Source organism: Caretta caretta, chromosome 6, assembly GCF_965140235.1.
Source record: "Caretta caretta isolate rCarCar2 chromosome 6, rCarCar1.hap1, whole genome shotgun sequence".
Taxonomy (NCBI): domain Eukaryota; kingdom Metazoa; phylum Chordata; order Testudines; family Cheloniidae; genus Caretta; species Caretta caretta.
In genome coordinates, this window is record NC_134211.1 from 107,392,241 (window position 1) to 107,413,766 (window position 21,526).

Sequence of the window (21,526 nt, forward strand, 5' to 3'; positions counted from 1 at the left end):
TGTACAATTCAGTGCAATCTGCACTATGGATCTGGTAGGGAAATCTCCATAACTCTAATCACATATTCTTGCACTATACAAATAGTAAACAATACTGCTAATAAAATGCATGCATCTCGTATATGGATAGACAGTGTCTTTGTATTTATTTTAAAAACAACAAAATAAATGTAACATTTGTGAGTAGAGAAGACTTTGGGAAATTCAGATCTGCATCAAGTCTGCAGCTCAGTCCACCTTTACTTGGACATGCCAGTATTTTGATTCTACATGCTTACATTTTGGCTGAAATCCTAAAACTATCTCTGGCCCAGCTTTGACTGGCAAAAGGGTATGTTTTTCAATTGTGTTAGCTCAATCCAATTAACACAATTGAAAAGTCCTGTTAAAATGCAGACTAGCATGTCCGAAGTTGTCATGTTAAATTAACCTTACTGAGCTAACACGATTGATAAAACCCACCCTTTTTGCCCCTGAAGACATATTCTCTGTGTATTTGTAGTTTACTGAGCGGCTGTCTAGTTTTAACTAGGAGCCAGATATATGGATAATGTCTGAAACATCACATTCATCCAGACTCCTATTGTAGCTTCTTTATACTATGTTGCTTTCAAAAACAAATGAAAGAGTAAAAGATATTCAGTGCATAGTACAATAAAATGTAAGCATTTTGCTATTTATTTACACATTAACAAGACTGCTACTCTGAAAAGACAGTACATTTCTCCATTACGTCACCTAAATAAGGAAAAAAGCCCTTTCCCCTTCGTTGAGAACACAGACTTTCCCCCCCTTTGCCACTACTGAAGCCTAAGTTTAGCCATCTATCTGAAACATGGACTAAACATCACAAACTTGGGAGAAGAAAAAGGGAGAGATGTGTTTATTTCACAGGTAAAATGGCACATTTGGGGAGATCAGAGCCTGCCATCTTACTGTGGAAGAGATAACAGCAGTATGAATTCATCTTTGTATTTTTTTCAAGTGGTACTTTAGTCTAAACCAATCTTCTTTGAGCAGGAAAGGAAGTTGTAGAAACAGCTTCCCCATGGCATCAGTTTCAGCAGCACCTTCAGTACTGATTTGGGAAGGTTGCAACACACAGGCTCATAGAGAAGTAATGGAGAAGTTTCCCCAGCAGATCAATCAGTTTAAAAAAGATACTTTGCTTAAATCATTCAGGGTCTTTCAGTTGCTGGGCTTAATTCTTTTCCAAAACTAAAATAAAATAAAATGCCACACAGTGGACGGGAGAAAAGAGAACAAAAGAGTGCTTAAAATGGTACAAACCAATGTTAAATTATTGATCAATGAATCTGAGCCTCCTCCTGCCCACCTGCCTATGAAGCAGGAAAGTAGACTCTCACATACCAGCAGAAACACTCCAGAGCTGGATCCAGAGAAGTAGAGGTGTGGAAGAATTATGGAGGTGTGGGAGAAAGGCGGAGCTGATTTAACCATTTTTTAAAAACGTGAACCCTATGATCATCAAAAAAGAAAGGATAACATCATGGAGAAATCAAGTTAAGCAATTTGTTTACTTTCACTCTCCACCCTTGCTATCACTTTTTTGGAGGGAGGAGCAAGGGAAGGAAGATGAATGAGAGGAAGTGGATTTAATTGCCTCCAGTTTTCATAAAAGTGAAGAAAATCTCATACCTCCAAAGCATACAAATGAGGATTAAAGCAAAACATCCACACATAGATACAAGGCAGTGAGCAGCATGTGGGTTTGGGATGTAATGTTTTTCTCTCCTCCCCAGCAAGACAGTGGGAGTGGGAACTAGACAAGCAGCAAGTGCTGCCCATCTCGGTCAGTGTTGTCTCCTTCCAGAAACACAGTGAGTGGGAAGCAGAAGAGAAAAGGCAAAATGGGGGACAGAGCAGTGTAGTGGTTCCCATGAGAGGAGCCAGGTGGAGTGGTGGGTGAGTGGGCTAAAGGTTGCAGCACCCCCAGGAGGAATCTGGGTGAGAGCAGGAGAGGGATGAGAAGGGGAAGCTGCGAGTGGGTGCGGGAGAGGAACAGGCGAGAGGAGGAAGGCGGGGCGGGTGGGAAGGAGGACAGCCTGTCCCATCAAAACGGCGAGAGCGGGAGGCAGGTTTCCAGCGATCAGCGCACGAGGACGGAGTGCTGGGGCCGGGGTGCTCCCAGCAGAGGAGACGGCCGGGCGAAGCTGCTCCCGCACCGCGGGGGGAGGGAAGGTGACACGCAGGATGGGGTGAGGTCAAGGCACCCCTAGGAGAGACGGGGGCGGCAGTTGAGAGGGAGACTCACAGGGGTGGAGCAAGCTCAGAGTAGCGCGGGTGGGGGGGTGGCGAGGCCTGGGCGCTGAGCGGCTGCGTCCGAGGAAGGGGGGGAGAGTTGCTCCCCGAGGGGCTGGCCCCTGCGGGGGATAGGTGATGTGAGGGGGCAGCGCCCCATACCCAGCCCAAGGGTGAGAGGGCTGGTGGGTGGGGAGTTGCCCCCCCCCCAAAAAAAGACGAGGACGGAGCGGCCGGTCGGTCCCTACCTCCCGCGACGCCTCCTCCTCTTGGAAACAGCGCGGAGTCACCCACGTTTCTCTCACCGGACGCCGTCCGCTGCCCGGGGGAGGTGGCGGCCGAGCTAACCCGAGCCCCACCCTCCCAACGTCTGGCCCGCCCACTGATGCCAACCCGCTGCCGCCATTGGCTGAGCCGCACCCACACAGCGGGCCCGCCCCCAGTTTTGGCACAGCCAACGAATCCCATAGGCCGCCCCCTCGCCACCGCCCCTGTCGCTCACCCACTGGGAGTAGCGGAAACGGGGACAGGGGGCCAGGCCACTCCCGATTGGTGAGAATTCACCCTACCACTTTCGATTTCTATTGGTTGAAGTGGCCTGCAATCCTCTCGATTCTGCTACCTGATTGGTCTTCACCGACAGTACCGCGGTAGGGTGCGCACAAACCTCTTCTATTCAGCGTGTGACGGAGAAGGGGGGAAGTTAGAGCTATACCTGTGATTCTCATTGGTCAGTGCGAACGTGGGCGCCGTGCCCTAGCGACGCTGACGCAGTGACGTACAGGAACGACTTGGTCCGATTCCCAAGATGGCGCCGCGCAGGGAGCGAAGTTGTCGTTGTCGTTAGTGGCCGCGCTGTGTTGTGGGACCATCGCGTGCTTGCTTCGTGAGTGTCTCTCAGAGTGGTATGGGTGGTGACGCGGGGCTCGGGGCTGGGTGAAGAGGGACTGGAATGCCGTGGTGGGGAGGACTCCTGGGTCTTGAGCCAGGGCCGGGGCGCTGAGCAGAAGGGGCGGCGATACCGGGGAGGGATGTTGTGGCCAGGCGGCTGGGGAGGGAGCGAGGCGCAAACTGAGATCCTGGCTAAAAAATGGCGGGGGTGGCTGTGGTCGGTGGCCCTGAGGCAGCGGGAGATTGGGGCGCTGGGCTGGGCGCCGGCATGGGACTGACTCGGCGCGGTTGAGAGCCTGGGCTGCGGGGGACTGTGGAGATGGGGAGGGGCTGCGTGGAAATGTGCGTCCAAACACGGCTACCGTGCCCGTCGGCCTTTGTGCGTTGTTTCTTTTACTCAGTTTGGCATCTCCCTAAATTCTCGTGTCTGAGGGAGACTGGTGTCATAAAACCATAACATTGCCCTTCGGTTCGGTTGTGGGACTTGTGTCACACGTAGGAAAATGGCAGTCAAGACTGTATTTTGGATTAAATCAATATTCTTTGCTGGCTATGGGGCAGGAGGTAGTGTGATCTTTCCCAAGAACAGTTTCACTTTATAAACTGGTTTATGTTTGAAAGTGCTGTAAGAAGGAGAGTACTAACGAGATTGTGGTGTTTTGTGTTGTTTTTTGTGATGTATAAAGAGAATCTTAAAAAGAAAATTTTTAGTTTAATATTATTAAAATATGCATTGTACTGAATTTTGTCTGTCTTGGTTTTGATGGGAAACTTCTTGAAAGAAAGGATTGAGAGTTTTACTCCTGAGGGAATGCTGCAGCAAAATATTAAAAATGCTGCACACAATATTTTAGAATTCTGCAAATTTTATTTGTCATTAAATGTGGAGGCTCCAGCATGGTAGTGGGGAGCGTAGGCCCCTGGCTCCACAGAGGTAGGAGATCCCCCTGCAGCTCTCCCCATCCACAACACGGCGGTGAGGCTGCACCTGACCCTGACACAGCACAAGGGCTGGGCCTGCTCTGGAAACACCTTGGGGTCCTGCCCCTCTGTATCGGGTATGGGCAGGCAGGCTGAGCCCGGCGGGATCAAGGTGTGGAGGGATCCAGGTGTGGAGCGAGAGCATTCTGTGTGAGGTAATCTGGGTGCAGGCAGCTTAGTGGGGGATCCAGGTGCGTGGGGGTTCTGGTTGCACAGCCATTCAGGAGCAGGGTGCAGATGTAGGGGCAATGGAACTCTTAAGGGGGATCCAGGCTAAATTGCATCTAAGCAGCCATGCAGCAACTTATTAAGTGCCACGCAGGTGCTCAGGGCTGCGGCAGGAGACTAGTCGGGGTGGGCCTCATTGGGGTGAGGGTTTGAGTGTGGAGGGTTTCGCAGGGGGTGGTCTGAGTGCAGGAGTGGGCATCCAGATAAAGGGGAGTGGGGCTTGGCGGGGGGATCCAGATACAGGGCTGGGACTCAGCACGGGGTGTCCAGATGCAGGGGCTAAGGCTTGGTTCTGGATACAGGGAGTAGGTCTGACCCACACCAGCCGCAATGTCCGTGATTTACCTCCCTGCTGCCTGAAATAACGTGCCCACATTGTTGGGGAGAGGCACATGACTGCTCTTGCAACTTCCCTTTGCTTCTCTGTCAGCCATTTTTCTGCAGAGAAGCAAAGAAATCTGCGGGGGACATGAAATCTGTGCGTGCGCAGTGGTGCAGAATTTCCCCAGGAGTAGAGGTTTTTTGGCCCTGGTTTGATTTAGAAATGTTGAATTTTTCCCAAAGAAAACTTTTCTATTTAGTGTGTTAGGTAACCGGTAACCATATTATTCATGTGTATAGAAATGCTGGAATTATTCGTATACTTTAGGCACCTTTGACATAAACACATCCTAATTTTAATGTGAGATCTATTATGAGTAAATCAGTGGCTTAAAAACTCAACTCCCTCCTTGCGTGTCCCCTCCATATTTTAAAATCTCTACAAAAAAAGATGATTTTTGGCACATGACTTGAAGGTTATTATATAAAGGGTGAGGGAGGAATTCCACATATGAGGAAGTGAGGTGTAGATTCCAAAGAAGGGGTGCCCTGGCTGCAGACCCCACTTCATTTATACCAGCAGGACTCCTGTTTATGTCCATCCACTGTGGTGTTGTGCCATGGGGGAGAAACGTTTTTTCAAGTAGGTAGTTCCTAAACCATTTAGGGCCTAAAAGCTCAAAGCCAATTATGAAAAATGTGGAAATCTGTTGTTTTTATGAATAGTAGGTGATGCAGAGCAAAGGGGCTGGCATGGTTTTAAAAAGACCCTCACTGAAGTTTAGGGATGGCAGATACAGGCTGGAGATGTGCTCACTGATTCCCTGAGACTGAGAAGTGGCAGATCAAGCTAAGCCTAACTTAGTTTTAAGTAAGACCGTTATGCATATTGGCCTGTTGTTGTTTTGACACTTTTTTTCTGATTGTTGCATTCCTATGGATAGATAAATAGTTAATAGCATTCTTTTGGATGGATAAATAGCTCCCAAAGGGAATATATGCATGTGGCCAAACCCAGTTGGGCCTGCGGAGTAATCACAGTTAGTGATTGGGGTGTTGTTAGGCAGAGTCTCCAGGCAACAGAAGGGTGAATCTGAGATTCCATCCCAAGAACAGTGAAGACACAGGGCCTGTCATTTGAAAGAGTGTCCATGGAGAGAGAGAGAGGGAAAAGGTTCAGCTAACCCTGTAACCATGTTACCAGCACCAAATTTCACCTAGCCACATTTTTATAACACACTCCTAATTTGTTTCATTCTGGATTAAATGTTTATTAGAAATAAATACAAAATTATATTACATACAGTTGAAACAAAAATTTTAATAGAAATAATAGTTACATATAGAAATAGTACTAGAAATAATTAAAAATAATAGAAGTGAATTAACAGTCTGGCAGAACAGCGTGTGTGTATATATGGTGAATTCGTATAATTCTGAAATTAAAAAACGCTGGTTTGGTTAGTTTAGTGAAGAAAGCACTAGTTTTTAATGCTTACTATTTCGGTATTGAAAAATTCGGGCTGAGCCGGGCCAGCGGCTGGGACCCTGGCTGGCAGGAACTCGCTGACGAACCCCAGACCCGCAGGGGGCTGAGTCACTCAGCCCACCGCGGGTCTGGGGTTCTGTCCACTGGCCCCGCTCAGCCGGAGTCCCTGCTGCTGGCCCCACTCAGCCCACTGCCAGTGTGGGTGAACAGGACCCCCAGCCGGCAGCAGGCTGAGCGGGGCCGGTGGCCGGGACCCCGGCTGGGAGGAGCCGGCTGACGGAACCCCAGACCGGCAGCGGGCTGAGCCGCCCAGCCCACTGCGGGTCTGGGGTTCTGTCCACTGGCCCCACTCAGCCTGGTGCCAGGCGGGGGTCCCGTTATGATAAAGTAAAATAAAAAATTCTGCCCCGTACTCCTTGAAACCCTTTCATGTACCATCAGGGGTATGCATACCACACTTTGGGAAACACTGCCCTAGATCAAGTGAGCAAATATAATAAGAGATTTGTAGTGACTTATTTACCCAAGTTTCCCTACTTTGGCATTTACATCATTCTCTTAGTTTTGCATATGTCTACAGACTAGGGGAAACCAGTGTAGATGAAACCTGAATTTTTCACAAGTGAAATATCTTTTCAAAACAACTTTTCAAGCCTTTTCTATGCATCATTAATCAGCAAAAAATACACAAATACATTTCCCTTCTTTCAGATCATCTTTCCATTCTACCTTGTGACATGTATAGTGTATGTGTGCGTAGCGAAAACATCACTTACGTCAGGATGAAAAATGTTGGTCTGTTGCAGTTTTACCTGATTATTTTTTATATTATTATTTTGAAGCTGCTGTCTGAAAACCCATTGCCTGAAAACTTATCAAGCAGGAACAATTCTACTTCAATAAATGAAGGAGAATAAAGAAAATTCCAGCCCTTCTGTAAATTTGGCAAACCTGGACCACACAAAACCATGTTGGTACTGGGATAAAAAAGATCTGGCACATACACCATCACAATTAGAAGGACTTGATCCAGCGACTGAGGCACGATACCGCCGAGAAGGAGCCAGATTCATATTTGATGTTGGAACACGTCTGGGACTGTATCCTTTTATGTTGATATTTTCAGGGTACGATGTAGCATTATGAATTAGAAAGTCCAGAAAAAATATACCAAGCATGGTCCTTGTGCATTTGTGTCATTAATTTGTACAGGGTAGTCTTATTTCAAAAACATCACTAATATTTTTAAATTAAACATCTTTGATGTTTAATGTTTTTCTACTTGAACATTTTCTTCTGTTAATTGAATCCTAGTTTCTGTAACAAATGAACTACCTTAACTAATGAAGTGACAACATAAAGGGAAAAGGTGGCCTGTCAGTTGTGTGGTGATTTTAGAAATTAAAAGCTCCTGATTTTTCCCTTCAAGGCTCTGTTTAGGCATGTGTTTGAATTTACATCTTTTCTTGTCCATTTTGCCCCTCTGTATATTCTCTCCTAACTATTCCCTCTTTTTCTTCTGCTCCCAGCTTCTTCTCACCATTCCTCATACTTGGAATTACTTTCCACTTTTGTATACCAATAATCCCTTTTCTCCTTCAAGAAAAGGAGTACTTGTGGCACCTTAGAGACTAACCAATTTATTTGAGCATAAGCTTTCGTGAAGTGAGCTGTAGCTCACGAAAGCTTATGCTCAAATAAATTGGTTAGTCTCTACGGTGCCACAAGTACTCCTTTTCTTTTTGCGAATACAGACTAATACGGCTGTTACTCTGAAACTTTTCTCCTTCGGTTCCTCATTAAAAATCTTATCTTCTATAATTTTGATCTTCACTAAAGTTGGATTTGATTTCGGCTACATCAGCCCTTAACAATCACATGTTAGTGGAGAGTTAAGAGAGGCAAAATCCACCTGTCAACCACAGGGAAAGTCCTTCTCTTGGCTGTACTCCCAGTCTGAGTTGAAACAATGGTCTCAGTGATTCCACCACTTGCTTGGGTGTTGTGATCATTAAATTGCATGACTTCCACTCCAGGCCTGCCATTATTGCTGGCTTTTCCAAGCTAGGTGTGGGGCTTAAGTCATGCAGGTGGTGGTATGGACCCTCTGTACCAGGGTGAACTTTACCTTGACCCTGTAGCCATGCCTTTTACACTGTTCAAGATATCCACTGCACCTGAATTAGGTTAAAAATGCTCAGGGCAGGGACCTTGTGTTTTTTTGTAGGTTTTTTTGGTAAAACATCACACTTGCTTTCAGAACTTGAAAAACAAGTATCAGATACAGTATTAGAGAATCAGTCAGCTTATTTGTTCAAAACAGGTTTTTTCTCTGACTCTGCTTCCTCTCATGTCTTATATTTTGAACTTGATTTATACTGTTTAAATCCTTATTGTGTAGCGCAGACATTATGACACTTTGGCAACTGGAATAATTTATTTTCATCGATTTTATATGTTTCATTCCTTCAAACAGTTCCCAAGATATGTAAGTATTTACAGCATTGACTTCTTAATTCCATGGTTGCTTTAAGTATGGAATATTTAAAGTAGTGGCAACTAAGGAAGGCTGATGGCCTCATTTCTTAACTAAGGTCTCATTTCTTAACTAAAGCTTCATGTTTATGAATAATCCCCTCAAATATCTTGCCAAGGTTATAGTTTATGCATATTGTTTCTTTAAATGTTTAAGCTTTCTGTTAATATTGTGTTTTTCAGAGTTTCAGAAGTATGTCAGAAAAAGGATAATTTAGAGTATTTTAATTACATGTGATTTTTTAATTTACGATTTAATGAAGAAACAAGACCTGCTTTAAACACAAAGTATTACACAGTTCTCATATTTTCCATGCAATGAAAATTAAATGTTTTATCTTGTATATCAAGGCTTAAAATGTAGTTCTTCTGTGCTCTAGAGTAAATAAGAATTGCTGTTACAATTTTGTTATGTTAATGTCATTCCCAAGAAGCTGTAATTTGTGATTTGCAGCAGGGGCTAAGTGGTCAAAGAAAAGACAAATTACATATATAATTACGTTTTTAAACCCCCTTGTGAAGCAATGCTCTCTATGCCAAGACAAAAACCTATGGTTGTATTTCTTTAAATAAAATAAAATGCTACTTAATGGGCTGTCTTCCAAAAGGTTATATTTACTTGGAAATAGCTAAAAAAGCTAAATTGTGTGTGTAATCATTTCATGAGCTTCTAATTCTATTAACTGTTCTCTGAGAAACAGCATCTCATAACCTGATTGTTGAAACTGACACTTAAAACACAATTTGTTTTTAATATATAGATGCGGCATAGTAGATGTAGACTTTCTGACAGAATTTTCTTTGTTAGGTGACTGGAGCCTGCTGTCTCTTCCTGGCAGGGAAAGTTGAAGAAACTCCAAAAAAATGTAAAGATATAATCAAAACAGCTCGTAGCTTACTAAATGATGTACAGTTTGGACAGTTTGGTGATGACCCAAAGGTAAAATAATTTATTCATGCTTATATTATTCTTTTATTTAACTTAGCATTTTAATAGAGTTAATACTTGCGCTATGTATTTCCAGGCTTTATTTCTCTTCTGAGGTAAAAGGAAAGTTGGATTCTCATTTGAAAAGGCACTGTCAACTTTATTCTTCAAGTTAGATAAATAAACCTAAATTTTAATTTTCTGGTACATTACCATGTATATAGTCTAACTTGCTTAAGTGTGTTTCAGCTTTCCTATTCCTTATAAGGTGTTTTCAGCAAAAGAGAAACTGATTGATTATACAGTGTAAACTGTGAAATTGACTACATAAAATGCTGTCAAATTCACAAAGTAAACGAACTGGAAAAAAAATTGTCAATTTTCTTTCAGTTGTAGTAGTTGTAGATGTTAGTTTGTAACTATAGTATATACACATTTTTCAGACAAATACAACTTATTTTTAATTAGATGCCATAACTTTAAAAGACGTTATGGGAGATCTTAGTTTTTTAAATCTCACTATGTGCTGCTGTTGGTGTTACTTTTCTGAGTAATGCTGCTTATCTTTCATAGTTGATTTCACAGTTAGCTTTGCCATTGGATTTGCTGTGATAGTTTCAGTTTTCTTAGTCGATACTCAGCTGTCACCATCAAAGGCCAAGATTTTTCAAACGTGACTAGTGAGTTTGGATGCTGCATTTTTGAGGTACCTATCTTGAGGCACCTTACAGGGGCTTAATTATCTACAGGGTGGGTGTTTTACACTTTCTGAAAAGCAGGCCTCTTTAAAGTGTCAAGATGGGGTATGCCACAATTGAGGCATCCAAAATCCCTATTCACTTTTCAGAAGCTTAGCCCAAGGGTATCTCTTGTGATATGCCATCCCATATGTAGAAAAGCGCACCCCAAATGGAGTTTTGATCTGTTTTAGACTTTTTAGGTAATGAGGTGGGAGAATGGGGGTGAGAATATGGATTCAGTTACTTCATTCACTGAAGTAAACACTTGGTAAATAACCTTAAAGGTTAAGAATATTTAAGAGAAACTAATAGATTCACGCATAATTACGTTCAGTAATAACTCATCTTGGGCAGTTAAATCTCATATTGCTAACATTTAAGGTAGGTGATGCAGCCTCTGAAAGGTCAGGACCATCAATGGTAGGAAATAACTGAAGAGAAATCTAGGAGGTGACTTGATCACAGTCTTATAAATACCTGCACAGGGAAAGATAATCTAGCAGATAAGTGCATAATAATATCCAGTGTCTGAAAGCTGAAGCTAAACAAATTCAACTGGAAATAAGGTCACATTTCAAATGAGCATCAAATGTTCATGAATAAAAGAGGGAATTATATATTTTGTGCTTACTTTGTCATATTGTCTAGGAGGAAGTGATGGTCCTGGAGAGAATCTTATTACAAACAATAAAGTTTGATTTACAAGTGGAACATCCATACCAGTTTCTTCTCAAGTATGCCAAACAACTCAAAGGTAAATATAAAGAGTTGCATTGCTGAATAATATTCAACAACTCTTAAATAGCGCACTTGGTTTATACTTCTTTAAAAACATTGATCTACTGACCCACCATCTGAGAGAAATATTAACCACATTTCCGAGAAGGAAACTGGGACAGAAGTTGTGACTTCCAAGCCGACAGAGTGGGAACTAGTAGTAGTTAGGTGTTCTGGGCTTCCAGTCCTCAGCTCGATCTCTTTAATGTCTTAAAAGAATGGTTTATGTCACTTTTTTCTCAGTGTATGACTGTTGTGTATAAATAAGGCTACATTTTAGTCACGGGTATCTTTAGTAAAAGTCATGGGCAGTAAACAAAAATTCACGGCCTGTGACTTGTCAATTATATGAAAAATACCTATGACTAAAACTTGGATGAGGGGCCACGTGTGCTGGGGAGGTGGCCCGGGGGGGCGCAGTGGGGGCGGAGGGCTGTCAGGGGCTCCCTACCCAGCTCCGCGTCCCTGCAGCTCCTAGGTGGTGGAGGGGCACAAATGCCGGCTGCCGCAGCTCCCGTTGGCCAGGAGCTGCAGCCAATGGGAGCTGCGGGGGTGGGGCCTGCATGCAGTGCAGAGACCCCGGCCCCCTGCTGCCTAGGAGCTGCAGGGCCATGCCAGTGGGTTTCCTCTACCCCGAGATAAGTGCACCCATGCCCTCTCCCATACACCCAGACTGCTGCTTGCCCAGGGGCTGCCTGGCTCAGGCAGCCCCTGAACCAGCACCAGTTGCTGCAGAAGTCATGGAGGTCATGGAAAGTCACAGAATCCATGAGAGACTCGTAGCCTTATGTATAAATCATTTGAATCCAGTGGCTTACGGGTTTTCTTTTCCTGGCCTGATATAACTTGGAAACTTACTTGATGCTTTCCTGTCTAGGCCTACTAGCCCAGGTGAAAAGTTCTTTTCCTGCTACGTGTTCCCTCTCCAAACAATAACTATTTAACTTAAATTGCCTTAAAGTTCCCCCCAAAATCTGTCCCCTCACTTAAGAAATCACTGAATTTGTTCCCACTTACAAACCAATTCTGGGTCCCCCTACCATTTTTCAAAACTCAAAAAATTCAGTGCAAAAGGCAAATGTTTTAGGGGACTTTGAGCATATGAAAACATGAGGTTAGAATGTTAACAGGTTTGCACTCATAACACATCAGTTTCAGCTGGTATACCTTAAAAGATTAGAATATTACACAGATACCATTTTTCTAAAGAAGCCTTTCCATTTATAATGGTTTATAAAACTAATTTTTCTGAGCTTTTTAGTTTAGTAAACTTTTTTGTTTGTCTCTTTCAGGTGATAAAAACAAAATTCAAAAGCTGGTTCAAATGGCATGGACATTTGTAAATGACAGGTAAAAAAAAAAAAAAGTTTCCAGACATTTAAATATTTCAGCTAGTTACCACCACTTGGTTTATTCTGGACCCTGACCTCTTTCCCCAGTCATGCACATTTAGGCTATATCTCTTTGTGCACATTCCAAAGACAGTTCACGTTTGTCCATGAATCATGGGCCATACCCCTGCCCTCACTCCAGAGTTTTTGCCTGAAGGGATTCCTCTTATTCCAGGATAAAATTTAGATCAGGGACTTCAGGGGGAAGCCCAGATCAGGGAATATGGTCAGTTCTTCCTTCAAATCCATACAGTGAGGCCAGAAAGGGCATAGCTAAATTCCAGAGCCTCCAATACCTATAGGAAGAGAGGTGTGACCCCAATGTCTTGGCCTGGGAAGAGGTCAGTCCCAGAAATATAGTCTTTGTGCAACATATTTTATATTCTTTATAGTGCAGTGCAGTAAATAGTTCAGATATAAGCAGTGTTTATTTGTCTCATCAGACAACACTTGGGGAAAAAAAAACCAAGCGAAATATTTGATTTTATATTGTAACCAGCTGTAGCTCAACTGAATTTAACTAAGAAAGATGATTATGTAAAAAATAGCACCTTCTTAATAGATGTATTGAGTCATTTCTGCATACCTCAGAGGCTTAAATAAACTTAGTGTATTACACTTCCGTTAGCACTATAGAACGAACACGTGAGGAAGAATGAGCAAGGTTATTTCTTGGTGCATCAACACCTCTGTGTAATTACTCTGATTTCTAACTAGAGTGCTTTACTTTAGACATCCAAAGAAAAGTGGTCTTGATTGTTTAAAAGCGCTAAGCACCTATGGTTCCCATTGATTTGAGTCAGACTTGTGGGTGCACAGCATCTCTGCAAATTGGTCGCTTTTACTCTGGTGCTTAATTTTAGGTGTGCAAGATTCGAATTTAGGCCCAAATTCTAAGTCTTGAAAACCTGTACAACCCAAATGGAGATAATTGGTTTACATGGGTGGTGGTGGTGATGTAAATTGAAGAACAGTGTCTGGCACAGGTGTGACTACCATTTGGCTTGCATCATCTTTATTGCAGATGGTGATACATAGGAAGGAAAGAATCTAGCTTGACTTTCAGATCCCAGGTTGAATATGCAGGATGGCAGTTGGGAAACTTCTTTTTTTCTTGTAAATTCAGAAAAATTGATAGTGTTATTGAGACAGCACTGTACTTGGAATTCAGAAAAATGCCCTTGGAAAAATTACTGGACTTGTGCAGCTTTGTTCCATACAGTCATCAATATGGATTTTAACTACAGCTACTTTGGTTAAGATTTTCACTTAGCCTTTAAGACCCTGCACTATGCTTAGTGCAGACTGAGTAGTGAGACTTCTCCCATGGGACCTTGTGAAAAACGATGCTATGCAACATCCATTAAAGGGTTTTAGAGCACAGGGTTAGGCATGCTATGTTAGCTGTAATATAAACATAGACCTACGTGCCATGGATGTAGAAGCAACATTAAGAAAGGAAATTCTAACCCAGTTTACTCCTTGGAAGTTTTTTAAACTACCTTTTGCATTTTTAGTTTTGAAACTACTAAATGATTCTCCTCTGTGGGTACACTCTAATACTTTGTGTACTTCAGTCTTCCATAAACTAATGAGTTTTTTAACCTAATTGCTATCCGTACCTTGTGCTAAACAAAAGAACCCATAGTGAATTGGTCAATGAATGGTGTGAAATTTGTTGTAACTAGATCACTGAATGGCAGATTTTCAGACTTTTTGCTTGAAGAGCTTATATTCTAGAACTTAGCAATGAGTTGAGTGGTTACCGAAGAAAAGGAAAGCTGGCTCTAATATTTCTATGGGTTTTAAATTGCAAATCAAGCTGAGTATTTCATGATTAATCTTAACAATTGAGAAGTAGTGGTATAATCAACTTTACTGTAGCCTTCACTACTACATATGCTAATCAGGGGACAACTTTCTAGACCTCTTAGAACGGTATCTAAAACGTAAACTTGTACATTGGAGTATTTGGTCTCGACATTCCCATGATTCATTGTTTATATTTAAGTGCATTTTATCCAAAATAATCCCCAAATGCATTACAAAATAAATGTAGAAATCCTTTCACCTACCACTGAAATAAAACCACTGAACAACTGTTTAGGACAGAACTTGAAGAATATCATATACAGCTGATGTTACAGGAGGAATCTTTTAGATAAGCGGAATGTATTCACCCAAACTGGAATCTGGTGCAGCTAAATTCCCTCATGCTTTTGTGAAAACTTTATCTCAGTATGTCAAACTCTTTTTCTAAATAAATTCCTCAGAAATCTGTTCATGTTGCTTTTTGTTGCTGCATGATAATGGTGCTTTGGATGTTTAAAAATCAAATTACTGTTAAATCAAAGAACTATTAACAAAGATCTTAGTTTGGTAAATTAGATTGTGTGACAGGGGAATCCTAGATTTGTTAATCAAAAATTACCTGAATGAGATATTAAAACTTAACTGTCGTCTGCTTTGTCTCAACAGTATGTTGTAGGTGTCATGTATTCAGACTTGTGATGCAGCTATCTGGGTTATCTTAAAATGACTGTTGTTTGATATTCTAGTCTCTGTACTACGTTGTCACTGCAGTGGGAACCTGAGATCATAGCTGTTGCAGTTATGTATCTGGCAGGCCGTTTGTGCAAGTTTGAAATTCAGGAGTGGACATCAAAGCCAATGTATAGAAGATGGTGGGAGCAGTTTGTTCAAGACGTACCTGTTGATGTTCTGGAAGGTACCAGAAATATTTTTGTCACATTTTAAACACTTGCATTCTTTTTTGTAATTTGAGGTCTGGACTAGGGTTGCCAACTTTCTGATTGCAGAATAAGTGCTGTGGTTCCCGGCCAATGGGAGCCGCGGAGCCGGGGCAGGGGCAGTGCTCAGAGCCTCCCTGTGCCTAGACTCCACAGGACATGCCAGCCACTTCTGGGAGCCACGCAGAGCAAGGGCAGTCAGAGAGCCTTCCTTAGCCCTGCTGCTCTGCCAAATGGACTTTTAACCACTCGATCAGGAGCCACCAGGGTTCCTTTTCAACAGGGCGTTCAGGTCAAAAACTGGATGCCTGGCAACACTAGTCTGGACAGGTTCTCCCTTAATCATCAACCTTACTTGTAGGGCAGGGTACTGAAGACCATCTGTTTACTTAAGCTTTTCAGAGGAGAGATGAGTGTCTCCTTTTATCAATGTTTAATTTATAATATTATAAACCTTGCCAGAAATTTCAATTGTGTATTTTAAAAACTGAATTTTTTTTATTGAAAATGTTGGAGCCAGATCAAAATTCTGGATTCAAATGCCTCTAAACTTAAGTGTTCATATCCAGTGTTTCCACCATAACATTTTGCAAATACAAATGATACAGGTATCAGAGTAACAGCCGTGTTAGTCTGTATTCGCAAAAAGAAAAGGAGTACTTGCAGCACCTTAGAGACTAACCAATTTATTTGAGCATGAGCTTTCGTGAGCTACAGCTCACTTCATCAGATGTATACCGTGGAAACTGCAGCAGACTTTATATATACACATATATATATTCTCTGTATATATATACACATATATGTATATATACATATATATGTGTATATATAAAGTCTGCTGCAGTTTCCACGGTATACATCTGATGAAGTGAGCTGTAGCTCACGAAAGCTCATGCTCAAATATATTGGTTAGTCTCTAAGGTGCTGCAAGTACTCCTTTTCTTTTTGCAAATGATACAGGTAGTAGCGGCCTATGAAGTGGAATAGTGTGGAGCTCACAGCCTGGAAATCCTGCACTGGATGACCAGGATTTCTACACGCACTGATCTTCAAAACCCAGCAAGTGATCTGTCTATATAACAAGGCGTAGTCTTCCATATTATAATTAGCGCTTCTGATTTTCAGTTTTAATAGACAGACATCGATAAAACAGCCCGATATAGAAAATGAAATCTGTGTTTAGTAAGTAAACAACAGAAATGGTTGCTTGTATCTAAGGGCTTGTCTACATGGAGCAGGAATGTGTTATTTCTAAAGCACACTAATGTGATGCATTTTAATTGGTGCTTGTAGGCCCTTCTGATGCTCACTAAAAGTTCCTTATTGTGCTTTAATATAGTGCTGTTTGAAACAGTGCTACATTGAAGTGCACTAGGGAGCATTACAAAGAGCTTACTCATTATGTATATACTATTATATACATTATTCATTAAAGTATGTACAAAGAATTTCCTGAAAACCCCGGATTAGTGGACACCTACGTAAAACTCAAAAGTTGCTAAAAATACCCCCCCCCCGGTTAAATTTAATAAATCCTGAAAAACAGAAGCTCTGCAATAGAGCATTTTACCACGCCTATAGTAGTCCCCAGTCTGACCTGACACTACCACTTCATATTCATTGGGGGTTATAATTTTCTTGTGGAACTGCGTTCTTGCATTCCTCCCTTTCTGTGTGCGTAGTTCACATTTTTATCCTACATTGCTTGTATCCCATTCCAAAGGCTAGTGGCTTCTGGAAGTCAAATAACTTAACTAAGGAATCTTTTGAAGGTTTGGATGTTTCAGTATTTATTTAGGCCATGAATCCAAGACCTAATTGTTCTTGGCACTGGAAAGACAAAACATGAAGGACATTTTTCCAAAACAGCTGCTAAAACCTATCTCGAATCATACTTTTAACTTCCACAAAGAGCTAGATAGTTTAGTCTACAGGTGAATATAAAAAGTAGGCTTACTACTCAACATGCAGAGTCATTACAACTGTATAATAATAATAATATTAGAAGAAAAATAAGTTTAAATATACCTTAAAGGAACAGAACAACTCACAGTTTCAACCCATTTTTGGCTAACTAGCATGTAGAGGCTCCAACCAAGATTGGGGTCCTGTTGTACTAGATTATGTATATAGCCATGGTAATACAATCCCTGCCTCAAAGTTATTACAGTCTAAATAGACGAGAGTGAGAGGGGAGGATTATTTCCATTTTATAAATAAGGAAGCTGAGACCCAGAGAGATTGTGATTTGCCCAAGATCTATCACACAGCAAATCTGTGGCAGAGTTAAAACTGAATTCATTCTCAAGAATTCCTTCCTTCAGTAGGGTGCCACTCCTTTCCCTTAATGTCCTCGCTGGTTGCTTTGGTTATACAGTCAGGTTTTCCTATCTTTTAAAAATATTTCACTCTCCTTTGCTACTGTTTGAAAGACCCACACAGTCAGAGAGACTTGCTATAAAGGGATGACAGTGAAACTGACTACACACAAAGTCCTGGCAAATGTACAAAGTAAATTGAAAAAAAGAACAGTGATACTTATCTTAGGTATTGTAAAAGTAGGTAAAATATTTTCAGCAAGAAATGTTGTTTTGACGTCGGTGTCCCTTTAAAGGGTTTCAAGCTGATTATCAATATTGTTACGTTGTTTTAGGAATGTATAACCTTTTGGACTTTTTGTTAGATATCTGTCACCAGATCCTGGATCTGTACTCACAAGGGAAACAGCAAATGCCTCATCATACTCCACACCAACTGCAACAGCCGCCATCCCTTCAGTCTACACCTCAGATGCCTCCAGTACTACAGTCGCAGCAATCTCAAAGTTCAGAGCAGTCACAGTCACAGCAGCAAAAAGAGTCCCAGCAGTCAGTGCAACAGCAACAGCAGCAACAAACACAACAATCTAAGAAACCCTCTCCTCAGTCAAGTCCTCCAAGGCAGGCTAAACGTCCAGCGGTAAGTTTAACTGAACATAAGTGGTGAGCAGATTTCTATTCAGAGCAGGAACAGTTGTTTCCTTGGCTTAATCTAAATTATGGTTATGCTCTGAAAAGAGACTGTAAAGTATCACCTTATTACATGCTGGATTTTTTTCTTGGTTTATTGAGTTTAGGCCTGCTTATTTTAGTACCAAAATAAGTTGGGTTTTTTTAATGCCTACCAGGACCACAGGGCCTGCACGTCTTGTGCATTGTCAACAGAATGGTTTACTGTGTTCCAATCAGTTATGCCAATGCCCACCAACTGAAGGCTGTAAGTTTGCCCAGGTGTTATTGATGAAATCACTTGATCTGTAGAACTTTTGTTATAAGTGACTATGTATGAGAAAAGAAGAACCCAAATTCACTTTCAGAAACTAGACTCAGTTTGCTGGATTGGCCGTTTACATTTTTTTTCCAAAATGAGCATATTTTATTTAAAATTGGAGATTCAAGAAATGTGGAACCCCGATGTGTCATTTTTAGGCATTTTCAGAGTGGAACCACTTGATGGGATAGTCTGGTCCCTTAATGGTAGTGATACCTCAAGGTCAGCTTACCCTATCATATGGCATGGCCCTTTAAGATTTTGAAAGATCTGATATATACAAGGACCTGGGAGATATTAGTAGAGAGGAAGTGGTACTAGGAATAAGTGGAAATAAGTGGACGGGAAATCCTGTCACTGTTTCCTTAAAGGCCTACACTGGGAGTCCTGCAGGGTGGGGACAAGGCTCCCCCCTCCTCTAACCAATTGGATGAGCATATATGCTACCTTCTCTCTCATAGCAGGGAAGACAGCAGTGGCAGAAGGCTTGCCTGCTGAACCCTTTGATGCTGGAAACTAATTTGAGAAAGGAGCCAGCTGAAGGAGAAGCTGTGTAAGGCTCTGCAGTTGACTTAAATTACAACCCAGCTCAGGATTGCTGTCTTAAAGGGAAAGAAACTGTTTAAATACAACCCAACTTCAAGGAAGGGCCTGGGTTGCTTCCTGAACAGGGGCAGTAAAAACCTACCAGGACTCTTCTGTGGACCTGGAGTGGGAGTGACTAAAGGAGTAAGTCACACTCTGTAGACAGAATTTATAAACTAGGACACCCCGCACACACACTCACGCACACAGCCCCAGTGAAGCAGGTGTGTGCTTTGAACTACTCTGGATTGAGTACAGGCCGACCTCGACTTTACGACGTTCGAGTTAAGACAAACGGCACTTACTACACTTCTACATTGACACACTGATTTGACTTATGACTGTAGGTTTTGAGTTTGCAACACTTGGTCCCACAATAGAGTAGATTGCAGTTCCGAGTTACGACTTACGACACAATTGTAAGGAGCCAATGATGTCTTAAGTCTGAGGCCTGCCTGTAATTGAAAACCTGAGTAGGTGCCGAGAGTAATGCAGGGCCACAAGGGGGCATGCTTGAGGGCAGCACCCCATTACAAACCACTTAAGTTTTGCGTATTTTCATCATGCTAATGTAAAAAAAATTCATCTCACAGACACAGTTTTATGCATTCCATGTCTTGTGCTCTGTATCATCTGTTCTTTTAAAATAAGAAAACACCCTACACAATGGACAAAACCTCATAAGTATTCCAGCTGCACGCTTATCCAAAGTCATTCCAGGGTCAAGGACCTCTATTTGATATGCAGTTAACTAAATTATTGTCTCTATTGCATTTATGTTTCTGATAATTTATTCAAACAGCAGTGAAATAACAAGTGCGTTATTCACACGAGAGCCTCTGGTATGTTTTTTCGGGCTATTTAGGATGTTCCCACCCCTCTTTCTTATAAATTCTTAATGTCTTCTTGTGACGTATTACTGCTAATGCAGCTTTGATTTGGAGAGAACAGCAGGTAGCAGCTCTGGAGAAAAGCAACAGACAATACAGTGAAAGATTTGGGGCTGAGGAGGAGTGTGCCAAAGTCTAGATAGAGGTAGCAGCCAGAAAAAGTTAATGCATAGGTCTGTGGAATCTTAGATTTTACATAGAATGTCATTTACTGCTGAAACAAAGCCATGTCTGCAGTGGAACATGGCAGCACTGTTGTAACATTGCACATTGGCAGTACATGGTAGTTAAAGATGGAAAATAAAGAATACCAAATTCAATTGAAACTTTAGGGGGAATTTTAGGTAGCCAGAATGTATTCCTCCCCCTTCCCCCAAATAGTCTGGGTATTTGTTTTAGGCCTTTCCTAAAAGGATGCATCTTCAGCAGCTTTAGGCTTCCAATCCCATGCTTAGGCATGAATTCATAAATTAACTCTGGAGGAACAAGGGTATAGCTACTGAATCAACAGCATGATTTCCTGCAGCACCTGGAGTTTTCTTCAGTCTCATATAAGTAGTAAGCAGGCTTGATCTTGCTTAGTTGGAGATCTGATGAGAACGGTATTTGAGCCCACCTAGCAGAAGCCTAGAGTGTAAACAGATGCAGAAGGGAGACTAATAAGCCCAGATAATTTGTAGAGCAAGATTTTAAAAAAGCCTATAAAAGCTTAAAGCCTATAAAAAGTTAGAGGTGTAAAGATGTGGGAGTTGTAGCAGGAGAGTGCAATAGCTCAGATTATGCTTTGTGTACCAAATTTATTCCATGCTAGGAAATTCATGACTTGGAAGCAATAAGATGCATAGTGCTTAGAGGATTTACTCATAGTTTGTGCCCCAAAAACATTTTAAGTTAAACCTTACTAAGAGATTCTACCAGTGTCTGTAAATAGGAAATTGCATGACTGCCACTTAAGACATTATAGGAGAAATGTGTATATTCCTCATAGCCAGATGCTCCACTTTGTCAATCATCATAGCTCAATTGAAGACAATGGAGATATGGCAATTTACATCAGCTGAGAAGCTGGTCCCTGATTTATAAAACCTTTCCAAATGCCTGTCTGTCTAAATCTGGCACCTCTTCTAAATTGTGAACATTCAGCTGATTAAGGTCTCTATATCCAATAATCTCTCCCATTGTTGTTTTGCTGAGAAAAACTACCTTTAAATGGTAAACTAAACTATGTTATTGGGGGCTGATACATTTGTATTGAAGATTAAATTTTTCAAAGATACAGGTGCACATACAATAGAACCTCAGAGTTACAAACATCTTTGGAATGGAGGTTGTTCATAACTCTGAAATGTTCGTAACTCTGAACAAAACGTTATGGTGGTTCTTTCAAAAGTTTACAACTGAACATTGGCTTAATACAACTTTGAAACTTTACTATGCAGAAGAAAA

At 41.7% G+C, this 21,526-nt stretch overlaps 2 protein-coding genes across 4 annotated transcripts in view; one reads left to right on the top strand and one right to left on the bottom strand.

Moving 5' to 3' along the window:
* Positions 1 to 2,637, bottom strand: part of SETD3 (SET domain containing 3, actin N3(tau)-histidine methyltransferase) — a 67,320-nt gene extending 64,683 nt beyond the window's left edge. Inside the window, exon 1 of the mRNA XM_048853545.2 lies at positions 2,511 to 2,637. The gene's annotated coding sequence lies outside the window, so the exon portion shown is untranslated. The remainder of the gene's footprint in view (positions 1 to 2,510) is intronic.
* A 376-nt stretch (positions 2,638 to 3,013) lies between these two features.
* Positions 3,014 to 21,526, top strand: part of CCNK (cyclin K) — a 31,045-nt gene continuing 12,532 nt past the window's right edge. For 2 of the 3 annotated variants that reach the window (XM_048855474.2, XM_048855475.2), the window contains exons 1-8: positions 3,014 to 3,148; positions 7,015 to 7,272; positions 8,579 to 8,660; positions 9,516 to 9,647; positions 11,024 to 11,129; positions 12,445 to 12,502; positions 15,102 to 15,271; positions 17,980 to 18,254. In XM_048855474.2, the coding sequence (XP_048711431.1) occupies positions 7,076 to 7,272; positions 8,579 to 8,660; positions 9,516 to 9,647; positions 11,024 to 11,129; positions 12,445 to 12,502; positions 15,102 to 15,271; positions 17,980 to 18,254 (1,020 nt within the window). In that variant the 5' untranslated portion in view covers positions 3,014 to 3,148; positions 7,015 to 7,075. Of the gene's footprint in view, positions 3,149 to 7,014; positions 7,273 to 8,573; positions 8,661 to 9,515; positions 9,648 to 11,023; positions 11,130 to 12,444; positions 12,503 to 15,101; positions 15,272 to 17,979; positions 18,255 to 21,526 lie in introns of those variants that run through there. The other variant, XM_048855476.2, reaches the window with a different exon arrangement.